The 13,778-nt window shown below is 40.7% G+C and overlaps 1 protein-coding gene across 1 annotated transcript in view; it reads left to right on the top strand.

Annotated features, from left to right (window-relative positions):
* The window catches only part of LOC122799546 (glutathione S-transferase theta-1-like), a 247,628-nt gene that overhangs the window by 80,768 nt on the left and 153,082 nt on the right, over positions 1–13,778 (top strand). Inside the window, exon 3 of the mRNA XM_044068676.1 lies at positions 4,069–4,219. Coding sequence (XP_043924611.1) covers positions 4,069–4,219 — 151 coding nt within the window. The remainder of the gene's footprint in view (positions 1–4,068; positions 4,220–13,778) is intronic.

Here is a 13,778-nt window from a genome sequence, read left to right as displayed (position 1 = left end):
CAAAAAATAATCACTCAATCCACAGACTGGTTTAGGTATGTCTGTTTGAAGAAAAAGTACCTTGCCTGTTAGTTTTTGTTTTCTTCTGAATATATGCAGGACCTTACAGAACAAAAGCAATGTCATTATTGCCTACAATGTGCTGTTTAGCCAATGCAGAAACCTTGTGCTGTGTATTTGTACTTATGTTCACTTTAGTCTGCTTGGCTTAGCTGGGAGTCAAGAACAACTACTAAAAAGGGCATGTGACGGTATATTAAAGATGTTTGTAGATAAAGCTTACAAGAAATGTTAGCTTGTGAATGGGGGTGGGGGGCAGCTGCCATCCCTGGCCTACAGTTAAAGTACACTATGCACTTAATACAGGGATAAGCCCAAGCTATTGTGGAATTCAGGTGCACCTACAATTCTTTTTAAGTCCGTTTTCTTTCAGGATGTTTGTTTAGTGGCCAGGTTCATGAGGTTGGTAGAGCAGGCAAAAACTGCTGTGGGTTGGTAGAGCAGGTAAAAACTGCTGTGGACCAGTAGGAGGGGAATGGCCGAGCAACCTGTTTGCAGGGGCTGTGGAAATAATGCGTTTTAGTCAGTTTTCTTTCAGGATGATTGCTTAGTGTCCAGGTTCATGAGGTTGGTAGAGCAGGTAAAAACTGCTGTGGACCAGTAGGAGGGGAATGGCTGAGCAACCCGTTCGCAGGGGCTGTGGAAATATCAAGGTATGCTGAAGGCCAGAGGGTACAGAGTTCACAATTAATTTCAAAAAGCCTTCTCTGACTCATTCTCAAGATCATGTTTTTCCAGGTTGCAGGATTCAGATGGTGCCAGTGCTTGCATCCCTGCCTCCTCCAAAGGCCTGAACTCTCATTTATTTCTTTCATACTCTTCTTCCTCTGGCTTTCATTATTGCCAGGGAGTTTCCGAGAGCTTTGGGTTTCATGGCATCCACCATTCTGATGCTCCCTCTGGCCAAACTTCACATGAGAAAGTTTCAGTGGTTTCTGAAGTCAGTTTGGCTTCAACATTCTCATCCTCTAGACTTTGTACTTCCTCTTCTTCCTTGTCTCAGACAGGAACTTCACTGGTGGATTCAATAGTTGTCTCTGAATCCAGGGATCCATTTTTATCCCCCCTCTTCCCTCTCTGGAGTTGTTCACAGATGATTCAGACATGGGATGAGGAGACACATTTGGCTCCCTAAAGGTACAAGAGGTCTGGTTGCCTCGTCAGCAGAAGGAGCACATCAATGTCAAAGAAATGACAGCTCTTCTGCTGGCTCTTCAGGCCTGTCATCCTCGTTTCTCTCCAGGGCCTCTCATGGTGTTCATAGACAATACCACAGTGATGTGGTATATCAACAAGCAGGGAGGAACAAGATCTTATCTTCTTTGCTGGCTGGCACTTCTGGTATGGGATCTTGCCATCAAGTATCAAGTGACTCTTCAGGCAATTTATATCCCTTCAGGTCAGAACAATTTGGCAGACACTCTGAGCAGGTCCTTAACTCACTCCCATGAATGGATGCTTCACAGGGATGTGTTTCTGGACATTATCCACCAGTGGGGTACTCATCAACTGGATCTTTTTGCTTCCCCTCTGAACAGACAACTTCCTTTATTTTGTGCCAGAGTCCCAGGTCCTCTGATGTGGAAGGTGGATGCCCTCTATTTTCTTGTAAGGGGATGTTTCTTTATGCATTCCCTCCCCTTCCTCTCATTCCAAAAGTCCTGTTCAGGATTCAAAAGGATGCTCCCAAAGTCTTTTTGGTGAGTCCCTTTTGGTTGTGACAGCACTGGTCCACTTTACTTCTGCATCTAGCCAGGGGCAATCATCACAAGTTACCTCACAGGGTGGATCTAATCACACAAGACACGGGATCTCTCATCTTTCCTCACCTGTCCACACTTCAACTGACACTGTGGGTGATAGAATTTTGATTCCTCACAGGCACCTTTTTTATAAGGATGTGTTGTGAGTCCTGTAGGAGTCTAGGAAACCTTCAGCTAAGAAATTCTGATTATCCAAATGGAAGAGGTTTTCTATTTGGCATGTCTCTCGTAACCTGGACCCACTTACTGTGGATGTTCCTTTGGTTCTCTCTTATTTGTGTGAGTTGCTCAATGCTGGTTTGGCCTGTTCATCTGTTAAGGCCCACTTATCAGATGTTGCTGCTTGTCTGCCTTTATCTTGTCCTTTAGCTTCTAGATTTGAGGTTAAACAGTTTCTTAAAGGCATCCTTAATACTAGACCTCCAAGGAAGCCTGTTCCTCCTCCCTGGGATCTTAATTTTGTTTTGGTGAAGTTGACTCAGGCTCCCTTTGAACCTGCTGCTTCAGCTTCCTTGCAACATTGCTCTTGGAAGTCTATTCTTTTGTTAGCTCTTACTTCTGCCAGACAGATGTCTGAGTTGCAAGCCCTTATGGCTTGTCCTCCTTTTTTGATCTTTCATGAGGACAGAGTGTCCTTGTACACTAACCCTTGTTTTATGCCTAAGGTGCTTAATGAGCTATCACTTAATTAGTCTATTAATTTGCCTACCTTTTTCCCCTTTCCCCAAACTGACTATGAGAGGGTGCTGAATAATTTGGATGTGCATAGGCAACTCAGGGTTTATTTGGATAAGACTAAGGCTATTAGAAAATCTGATCAGTTGTTTGTTTCTTTTCATTCTATGTCTTTGGGATTAACTGTATCCAAGCAAACTATTTCTTCTTGGATTTCTATTTCTTTTGTTACACTTTTCATGACAAGAACCTTCCTTCTTCAGTCAAGGCTCACTCTAGTAGAGCTTTGGCTTCTTCTGGTGCTTTTTCCAAGGGCTCAGATACTAATGCTATTCTTGAAGCAGCTACCTGGACTTCTGTGCATTCTTTTACCAAACACTACAAGGTGGGTTGTATCTCCAGAGCTAGAGCTGGTTTTGCTAGTGTCGTTCTTCATGGCTTTTTAGGGGTCTCTTCTTCTCCTTCCTCCTCCTCCCGTTTCCTCTTCAGCTTTGGCACTCTCCCATCTGTTAAGAATACTGCAGCAGTGAATGTAAGGACATAGTACAGTTGTGTAAAATCTTACCATAATGGTGGATGTCCTTGCCTTCACTGCTGCAGTATTCACTCTCTCCTTTCATCTCCCTAGTTCTTTGCCATCCTGGATGTACAGGTTACTTCTTTGGTTCCTTGGACTGGTGTTCCTACTGGGGCAATCAAGTCTGAATATGGTACACCTGAACATCACCTTTATTCCCTATGCTACACAAGGAGCATTTGGATGATGTTTGGTGTACCTTAAAGCAACAGTAGGCTTCTGTAGACTGGCCGGATTTCAGGCTTCCATGGCAGGGAATTCCTATCAGTGAAGAATACTGCAGCCCAGAAGGCAAGGACATCTATCATTATGTTAAGATTTTACTCAAGTGTACTGTCTTTCTGCATATAGAAGACTCACATTCTGTTCACTATACCATTAGTTTTGCATTGCATGGTTTGTCTTGGCCCAGTTTTCTGTGGCCTCTAGAAATGCACACAGTATTTCAGCTATGGACTTAACTGTAGTGAGTACAGTGGAAAAATGACCTCAGCATTTCTGGACTCCACACACACACACACGTGTGTGTGTGTGTGTGTGTGTGTGTGTGTGTGTGTGTATTTTTATTTCATTAATTAATGTATGCAAGTAACTGTAAAGCTGAAATATGACTGCACAGAAGAATTAGGCAAACACAGACTTAACACTGCAAAGGCCACCTAATCTGCCGTACTGTTGAGTCTGTTAAACGCTGTCCAGTGTAAGTGTACGCATATTATTGCAAATAAATTCCACATGTGCTGTCACTTTTAGTGAAAGTACAGTGATACTGTTTGAACTGGGCAGCATCTGAGAGTGATAGTAAATAATTAGGACCATAACATGTTCAGGACATATTGTATTTATAAGTTTGGCTTTTATCACCTGTGCCTCAGCATGGAGCAGATTGATTCATCAGATGGGTATAATATAAATAAGATCAGGGGAAAGAACAGTACTGAGAATAAAAATAAAATAAAAAAAATTGAAAATCTTATGTTATGTTTTATATAGCACTGCTATTATGAAATATCTGGCTGTACGATACAATGCACCTGACCACTGGTACCCTGCAGACGTGAGGAAACAAGCAAAAGTGGATGAATACCTGGCTTGGCATAACTTGAACACCCGTCCTTTTGCCATGAAGGTCTTCCACATGGAGGTAAGCATCACCATTTCCTGCAGTGAAAGTGGCAAAAAACATGGCACAGAGCTGAAGAAGTATATTTTTGTGGTCAAGCTTCCTTAGCCCTGAAACTTCAAAACAGCGGCCTTGGCTGACTATATTAATGTAAAAGTTGTAGCTTGCTTGTCACCACCCCATGCAATGGAAAATGTATAGCAGGTGCTGTGTTACCACAGAGGATTTGCTGCTCTCTCTTTTGGAAAATGTCATGGGATCTGGTGTTATAGAAGCCTCTGTATCATTTGAGGTCATGTTACCTGGCAACATCCTGAAAGTTATGCAGTTCTTTTGTTTTGCACCTGGTCCCTAAAGAACTTACCTAATAAAAAACAACAAAATAATAAACACCTCAATTAACAAATGTGAGCAGGTGTATGAGGGAATGATGCGATGGCAGCCCAGGATGTTTGCAGTTGGAGTATTAGATGTGCAGAGTCTGCAGTTATTACCAACTTTCATTAGCTGATTTGCATGTTCATATGCACAGTGTTAGGTGAGCAGTTTGGTCCTCTAAACTAGGTATGCTGGTGTTGATTGACTGATGAGTATAGGCATCTGTGTGGGTTATATGATTTTAGCTAAGCTGTGCCTCAGGGTAGAAAAACAAATGACTAAAGTAATAAAACAGGTTAATCATTTTGAAGTGTACATCTCTAGGTATTGCACACTTAGCCATTCCCCATGGGTGTTGCATAATATTTACACATCTTTGACCGAGCTCCCGTCTCATTAAGTTTGGTAAGAAAATACTCAAGTAGGTGTCCTTCAAGCAGCAGCATTAAGCTGGACATGCATGCTGGGTCCGCTTCAATAATACCTACAATAAGTGTACATGATCTGTATGCAAGAACATTCCTACCACATTTTTTGTGCTTTCTAGTCACTCAAAAAATTATACAAAGTGTACATGTAGTCTACACTTTGTGGTAACCTTTATGAATCCTCCTCAGTATTTAAAGCTGCAAGAAAATCAACACGGAAAATTAAATTATGAAGAGTAAGGTGTGAGTTATGCTTGTGTTTTCTGTTCACTCAGAATGGTGTACACTTAGTGTAGGCTTTAATGAATCCCAAATTTAATATTCATTTTTACAGATTTTTAGTTGTTTCTATTGCTTTATATCATATTAAGGTATTCCAGGTACAATACTGTATTTTTCTGCAGCATTAACATTGAATTTAGAAGAAAAGGTCTCCCAACATATCAGAGCTTTATAATTTGCTCACATTTTTATCATGCTACACAAGTGATCACCTCAGGAATGACTTGAAAATAAGCACAGGTGGTAACTACAAGATTTACCACCGCCAGAACTGCAGATGAGTTCTCAAAATTTCTAGTGATTTTTATAATGCATACTTTCCATATGTTTGGTGAACTCTAATACATTCCATGTGTTTGGAGATCTCCATGCTGCATACATTCCATGTGTTTGGCGAACTCTAGGCTGCATAATTTCCATGTGTTTGGTGAACTCTATGCTGCATACATTCCATGTGTTTGGTGAACTCTATGCTGCATACATTCCATGTGTTTGGTGAACTCTATGCTGCATACATTCCACGTGTATGGTGATCTCCATGCTGCATACATTCCACGTGTTTGGTGATCTCCATGCTGCATACATTCCACGTGTTTTGTGATCTCCATGCTGCATACATTCCATATGTTTGGTGATCTCCATGCTTCATACATTCCATGTGTTTGGTGATCTTCATGCTGCATACATTCCACGTGTTTGGTGATCTCCATGCTGCATACATTCCACGTGTTTGGTGATCTCCATGCTGCATACATTCCATGTGTTTGGTGATCTCCACGCTGCATACATTCCATGTGTTTGTTGATCTATATGCTGCATACATTCCATGTGTTTGGTGATCTCCATGCTACATACATTCCATGTGTTTGGTGATCTCCATGTTGCATACATTCCATGTGTTTGGTGATCTCCATGCTGCATACATTCCATGTGTTTGGTGATCTCCACGCTGCATACATTCCCTGTGTTTGTTGATCTCCATGCTGCATACATTCCATGTGTTTGGTGATCTTTATGCTGCATACATTCCACGTGTATGGTGATCTCCATGCTGCATACATTCCATGTGTTTGGTGATCTCCATGCTGCATACATTCCATGTGTTTGTTGATCTCTATGCTGCATACATTCCATGTGTTTGGTGATCTCCATGCTGCATACCTTCCATGTGTTTGGTGTACTCTATGCTGCATACATTCCACGTGTATGGTGATCTCCATGCTGCATACATTCCACGTGTTTGGTGATCTCCATGCTGCATACATTCCATGTGTTTGGTGATCTCCATGCTGCATACATTCCATGTGTTTGGTGATCTCCATGCTGCATACATTCCACGTGTTTGGTGATCTCCATGCTGCATACATTCCATGTGTTTGATGATCTCCATGCTACATACATTCCATGTGTTTGGTGATCTCCATGCTGCATACATTCCAGGTGTTTGGTGATCTCCATGCTGCATACATTCCACGTGTTTGGTGATCTCCATGCTGCATACATTCCATGTGCTTGTTGATCTCCATGCTGTATACTTTTCATGTGTTGGGTGAACTCTATGCTGCATACATTCCATGTGTTTGGGGATCTCCATGCTGCATACATTCCATGTGTTTGGTGATCCCCATGCTGTATACTTTTCATGTGTTGGGTGAACTCTATGCTGCATACTTTCCATGTCTTTGGCAATCTCTATCCTGAATACTTTCTATGTTTTGGTGATCTCCATGCTGCATACTTTCCATGTGCTTGCTGATCTCTATTCTGTATACTTTCCATGTGTTTGGTGAGCGCCATAATGTTTCCCAGCGGAATTAGGAAAGGCAAATTTATAATCCTCTAATTAATAAAAAAAGACTAGCTATCTGGAATGTAGACATTGGTGCATTACAAAGTTTTAAGTAATGGGAAGAACTTGTTAATTCCGACTTCTTTAATGAAGTAATGGGACATTAGTGTATTTGTTGGTCTCCAGGCTGAATTTTTGCAGAGTTTCTGGGTTTGGTTAACCCTAGACACTGTTTTTACAGCAATGTTGTGGTTACAGAAGTTTGTATTCCAGCCAGTCAGTTTCTGTCTGTGGCACTAATGTAGATGTACACACCTACATACAGGTGCACATGTAAACATTTGGTGGCATGGTGGTATACTGCATTTATTTATGGATGTGCAGCTGTTTTATCTGGCTGGGCTGAGGTTTGGTACTTTACTATGATTATTCTCACTGCCCTCACTACCTCAGTTATATTATGTATCTGATTGCACTTATCATCATCCCCCAGTTTGCTGTCACAATCACAGTAACCACTGAAGTGATGTTTGTTTAATGGGCTGAGATAGACTGAAATCCAAATCAGAGCTGGTTCTTTGCCTTGCATCATCACTTGTGGGGATAGACTCTGGTTCCTGAATAGCACATAATGGAAGCTGGAAAATGAATAAATGAATGAATGAAATGGTTATGAAAAATTATACTAGTCACTCATACCAACTTTCATGCACATACTAGGTCATACAGCAATTAAGAAGAAACTAGCAAGTACCACGTGTGGAACAATGCATAGCATTTGAGAATCGTGTCAGATGTAGTGGTACTCTCACTTTTGACTGCCATCCTTGTCTCTTGTTTTTTTCACTAAACTCACTAAAATTAATGGGTAGGTTTTATACTTAGCACTCATTTTCTGATACCCGCTTTATAGGTTCATAGGTAAGTACTAGATTAGCTGTGCTTGTGAACCATTTTAAGCCTAACCAATTATCCTTTGTGAGACTCAAATGCTGTGCCTTTTGTCTAAGCAATAAACACCTTGTCGCTTGTTTTGCTCATTAAAATTAATGAGTAGGTTTTATACTTAGCACTCACTTTCTGCTTCCCGCTTTATAGATAACTGCTAGGCTGGCCTTCCTTGTGGACAATTGTAAGCCTAGCCAGTTACCCTTGTGAAGAATCAACCTCTGTACCTCTTCTCTGAGAGGTAAACACCTTATCCATTATGCCAACCCCAGAATCCAGAAGCATTCCTAAGCAAGCTCAGAGGTACAATCTCTCCTGCATGTCCTTGTATCCATAGGTCCTCCCCTCTAGGTTCACAGGTTCATAGGTTGGTACTAGGCTATCAGCCCTGGGGCCTGTACAAGCCTAGCCATAACAATTCACTGGATATTTCTTCCCACAATATTTACTTCCCTGGACCCCTGTCTAGCAGGGCAACTGACGTGATACCCGGGATGAATTTCCTATTGCCCATCCAATCGTCAAGGTTCCTTTTGAAGAGGGCCAAGGAGGTACTCTGCTTGACATGTATGGGCAGTCTATTCCAGAGTATAGGGAGTCTCTGGGTCTGGAACCTATCCCTCCAGCATGTTTTGTTCATTGTGATGATAAGGTTTAGATCCCTGGAGCATGTGGCTCTGAGAGATTGGGATTTCTTTAAGTGGAGCATGTCCAACAGCTCAGGGTTTGACATGGCCTTGAATGTTAAGCAGAGATTGCCTCTGAGTAGACATTATGCCACAGAGTATAGCTGGAGTTGTTTTAGACGGTCAGCATAGGGCATCTGCTTTAGGCCTGTGATTCTTTTAGTGAGGTATTTCTGCGGCCTTTCCAGCTCTTGCGGATGTCTTGTGAGGTACATACCAAACAGGGCATTGTACTCTATAATGGATCTAATGAGGGATGAGTACAGTGGGACAATGACCTCCTTTTTTCTGGATGAAAAGCCCTTAGTGATGAGGTGTGCCACATAGAAGGATTTCCTGACTGTTGTGGCGATGTGGTTATCGAAGGTGAGACCACTGTCCACCTGTGTCCCTAAGTCTCGCATCACACTTTCGATGTTTAGTGTACTGCCACCTATGTGGTAATTCATGGGTACATGTTTTTTCCCAAAGGGGATAACTATACATTTCTTGGCATTAAGCTTGAGCCCATGGCTCTGGCACCAAGCTTCTGTTTCTGTAAGACCCTTTTGTAGAATAGCCACATCATTTGGGGATTCAATAATGTGAGCTTATGTACATATTTTCCTATTCTGGATCATAGGATCATATAAGATTACTAGTCTAATGGCCCTGGGCCCCTTACAAGCCTTGCCACGTTATACCATTGTTTCCTTATAGCCCAAGAGATAGTCTATATTTGCATGCAAATCTGTGATCAGTGCCATTGCTTAGGAGGCTAGAGTTTGCTTTGGTGAAGTTTTTTAACCTGACTGCCCCTGGTGGGGTGGGGGTCATGTATGATTGTTACATCAAACAAGTCTGATTTATGATCAGACTTTACCAGGGAGGGCCCCACACAAGGGGTGCTGCAGTAATCCCCCATGTTGGTGAGTACCAGGCCGAGGACCTTTATGTCTCTTGTGGGAGTGCAAACTATCTGCATCAGGGTATTTCAGTTAACAAAGTCCAGGAACATTTGAACGAGCATGTTTGTACTTGTATATGATCAAACAGCAGCAATAAGTTACCAGGTGCAGGTATACAGGTTCCTCCAAAGCAGCAAAAACAATCAAAGGTAAAAACATGCAGAGAAATCCAAAAGCATGGCTTAAAAACCAAGTAAAACTTTAATTGTACAAGTAGGTAAGTGCTTTCACGTCTCAAAATGATGCTCCATCAGACCATAAAAAGTATAGCATAAACACACTGCTTAAATACGCAACTTGAAACAAATTAACTGCCAAAGCTATTTGAACAGGTCACATGACTTCAGATGTGGTTTAAAGGTACAGTCTCATTCAGACCATATTCGTTATCTGCTTGAAGCAAAATAATCCATCTTATTTCACATTCCTCTGTTTTATTAGTAAGATCTCCCATTCTCATACTCTCTAAAATCAGCTGCAGCACTAAAAAAGTAAAGGTATGACCAAAACCTTGACAAGATATATGCTTAGCTAGAAGGGGCCTTGATTTGGAATATTTCAAGTGTTGAAATGACCCCCCAGCAGTCTTCTTTGATGGCTGTCAAGGATGATGTTTGTGACACTGTTTTGGACATTAAGATGTTTGTAAGAACTGTTATGTTAAAGCTTATGTTTCCAAGTGATTCTAGAAATATGAATGTGTTTAGAAGACCCAGTACTTTTGTTCCTCCCATGCACCCTCTACTGGAAGCATTTTCCTAGGTTTGTGAAAATGATTTGTTACAACAATTGAATAGTTTTGAAAAGGGTGACAGGAGGTTTTGTAACCTTCGGAAAAATGAATTTGCAGAATTTATGGAGCTGCAATATGCTGATGGACTGATTATCCATCCAGATGATAAAGGAGGGGCAGTAGCGGTGATGGACAGGAATTTTTATTTAGAGAAAATAAATGAATTGCTATCAGATAGTGAAACATATGAGATTGTCCATAAGATGAAAGTTAAGGCATTGATACAAGACATGCATTCAAACTTGTATGACTTTTTGATGAGTAGATATATTTCACATGAACTTTTTAAGTATCTTACTGTGCAGACCCCTTTGGTCCCCACTTTACATGGTTTTAAAAAGATACATAAACCAAGAAGGCTGTCTGTGAGACCCATAGTGTCAGGGAGGGAGTGGCTAACACAGCTGCTCTCTACATATGTAGAGAAAATGTTAAGACCGGTTATAGACACAAAAGTTTGTTTAGCTGTGCACAAGATAAGCAGGCCATTGCCACATCGGTACTTGTCATTTTAGATGTGTGTTCTTTATTCACAGCTATACCTAATTCAGTTGGAATTGATCTTGTTAGACTATTTCTTATGAGCAACAGTGAATATACTGAAGGACAAATCAGTTTGATCTGTATGTTACGGGAAATGGTCTTGTAGCACAATGTCTTCGCTTTTGAGAATGAATACTACATTCAGAAAGAAAGAGTAGTGATGGACACCACATGTACCAATTCTTATGACAACATGGTTATGGCACAAAGGGAAATCACACATATTTTAGTTAACAACCAGTTTTTGAGCCATATTTGATATTATAAATGCTTTGTGGATGATATTTTTCTCTTGTGGAGAGGTTTGATTAGGGCTCTGTGAAGGCTGCCAGTCTAGCTAGATAGAATTTTATAGATAATTCTGTCATCTGTAAATATTAAAGGCTTGTTGTCTTAAATGGTCAAAATAGTGTTACATGTGGAATTGGAAAATAATGTAACAACAGTGCACTCTATTGACCAAGTACAGCATGTTGTGACCCTTTGATGTAAACAAGGCTCTGGCCAGTCTAGATGAAGGAATTTTTGCTATTGTTTTAAGGCCAGAGTTAATGACCAGAATTTGCATGCATAAATGTCCTTTATTGCTTTGCTTTCTGCCCAGAGGTGAAGAATGTAAATGTAGTTTCTGTTAGCCTGGGAACCCAGGGAAGTGTGAAGAATGAAGTAATGTGAACCAGGAATGTGATTTTAAAAACAGACAGAATCAGAAAGCATTAAACCTTTTTGTCTTGACCATCCAACTCAGCACTGCCATTGCTCTATATGTAATTTTATCTTAGACTTGTGTTTTCTCTTAGAAATAGCTAGAAACTAGAAAGATTAGACTAAGTGTGTTTCTGTGAGGCCAGAACTGTACTACTGAATTATTTTAAATATTTAGCTGTGATCCCTGAACTCTTGACTAGCACTGTGTAATAAAAAGTATTGTCTTGTGTTTTTAATTATTTATTATTAAATATTTTTAAATCCTTTTAACTGTGGCTGTTTTGTGTAGCTATAATTTAAGCTCTAGAGTACATTGCATGTATATAGTGATCCTGTACCAAGTCACTCTAATAAGCCTTTACTGTTTAGTCACACTTGCCAGTTGGATAATAATATTATGCAGTAATAATTGGACACCCTTTTAAGGGTCTTTGAGTAGCTGATAAATATTATTGGGTGGTGGCAGCTGATACTACCATATAGTCTTGGAAAAAGGGGCACAGCTGGAGAACCTTAGCCAGCCTTCCCCAGGAGTGTCTGTGTGGTTTTATAAACTCTTCTCAAAGTGTGTGTGTGTGTGTGTGTGTGTGTGTGTGTGTGTGTGTGTGTGTGTGTGTGTGTGTGTGTGTGTGTGTGTGTGTGTGTGTGTGTGATCTACTTGGGCAGGGACATGAAGCACTGGTTGGACAGAGAGGGTGCTGGAGGTTTTAGCACTTACTAGGCTGAGATATGGACCCTATAGCTGTGCCAGCGGGGAGTCTTATTGGGGACCTGGAGAGCAAGGGAGTGACCAGGTCTGGACTGACTGTGATCTCTGTGTGCTCTTAAGCGGAAATTGCACTTTACTGTGTGTATTTTGTATCCTTTCCTCCTATATGAGATGCCCCTCACTGGTGTTAGTGGTGAGGATTGAGGCTCCTTGATTGCTGGGCCAGGGCATGGGCATCACAGGCTCTACAAGTGTTTTTAGAATTTCTTAACTCTTTGATCTCCTTCTTGAGATTCACTATGAGTTTCTCAGAGATAGAAGTTGATTTGCTAGATGTTAAGAGTTATTAAAAATTCAGATTTCACCTTGGCTACTAGGTTGTTTAGGAAACCATGCAGAAAAAATAATGTCCTGCATATGAACAGTATGCACCCCACCCCATATATATATATATAGGAATGTTATCAAGGGGCAAGGGTTGAGAATATCTAGATTTAATAACGACGATGAAAGTTTTAAATGTGCTTTAGGCAGCCTGAAGAAAGAATTTTCTGAAAGGGGATACTCTCATAAAGAAATCAATAGATTTTTAAACCCTGATAGTATAGATAGGTTTGGGAAAGCTAAACCATATGTCTCAAATCCACGGGTTTCTAATAGACCTGAGGATCTCAATAGTGGCTGTTGTCCTGACAAATTAGGGGGTAACTGTTTTCTATTCTTCTAAAGTTAATAAAGTTTGTGAAATCATGCAAAAGAACTGGCACATTCCGACAGCAGATGGTAGGATTAATGAAGTGGTGGGGGGCACGCAGGTTCTGTTTTAAGAATTGGGAATTTTTGAGACATCTTTTATGTTATAAAGGCAAATATGCTTCGCATGTTGGTTCACAATGTGCAGGGATCTATAGCTGTATGACTCACAGTGTATGTAAATATATAGATCAGAAGAGACTTTTCATTCACCCTACTACCAAGAAAGTCTATACTTTTTTCTTTTTATGCTAGTTGTATGAGTAAGAACTTAGTGTACGTAGCTAAGTGCCAAGCCTGCCCATTTTTTTATGTGGGCAAGACCAACCATTCCCTTCGTGAATGTATACATGAACATCTTTGTGAAATTTATAAATTAGATAGGAATAATGCACTAGCTAACCATATATCTTGTCAAGGTTCTGGTCATACCTTTACTTTTTTAGTGCTGCTGCTGATTTTAGAGAGTATGAGAATTGGAGATCTTACTAATAATACAGAGGAATGTGAAATGAGATGGATTATCTTGCTTCATGCAGATAAGGGATATGGTATGAACGAGACTGTACCATTAAACCACATATGAAGTCACGTGACCTGTTCAAATAGCTTTGTT

The sequence above is a fragment of the Protopterus annectens genome, chromosome 4.part0 (genome assembly GCF_019279795.1).
Source record: "Protopterus annectens isolate FY-2018-M chromosome 4.part0, PAN1.0, whole genome shotgun sequence".
In the NCBI taxonomy this organism is placed as follows: Eukaryota; Metazoa; Chordata; order Ceratodontiformes; family Protopteridae; genus Protopterus; species Protopterus annectens.
The sequence above is the reverse complement of the archived record's forward strand: the minus strand, read 5'-3'. Positions and strand labels throughout refer to the sequence as shown.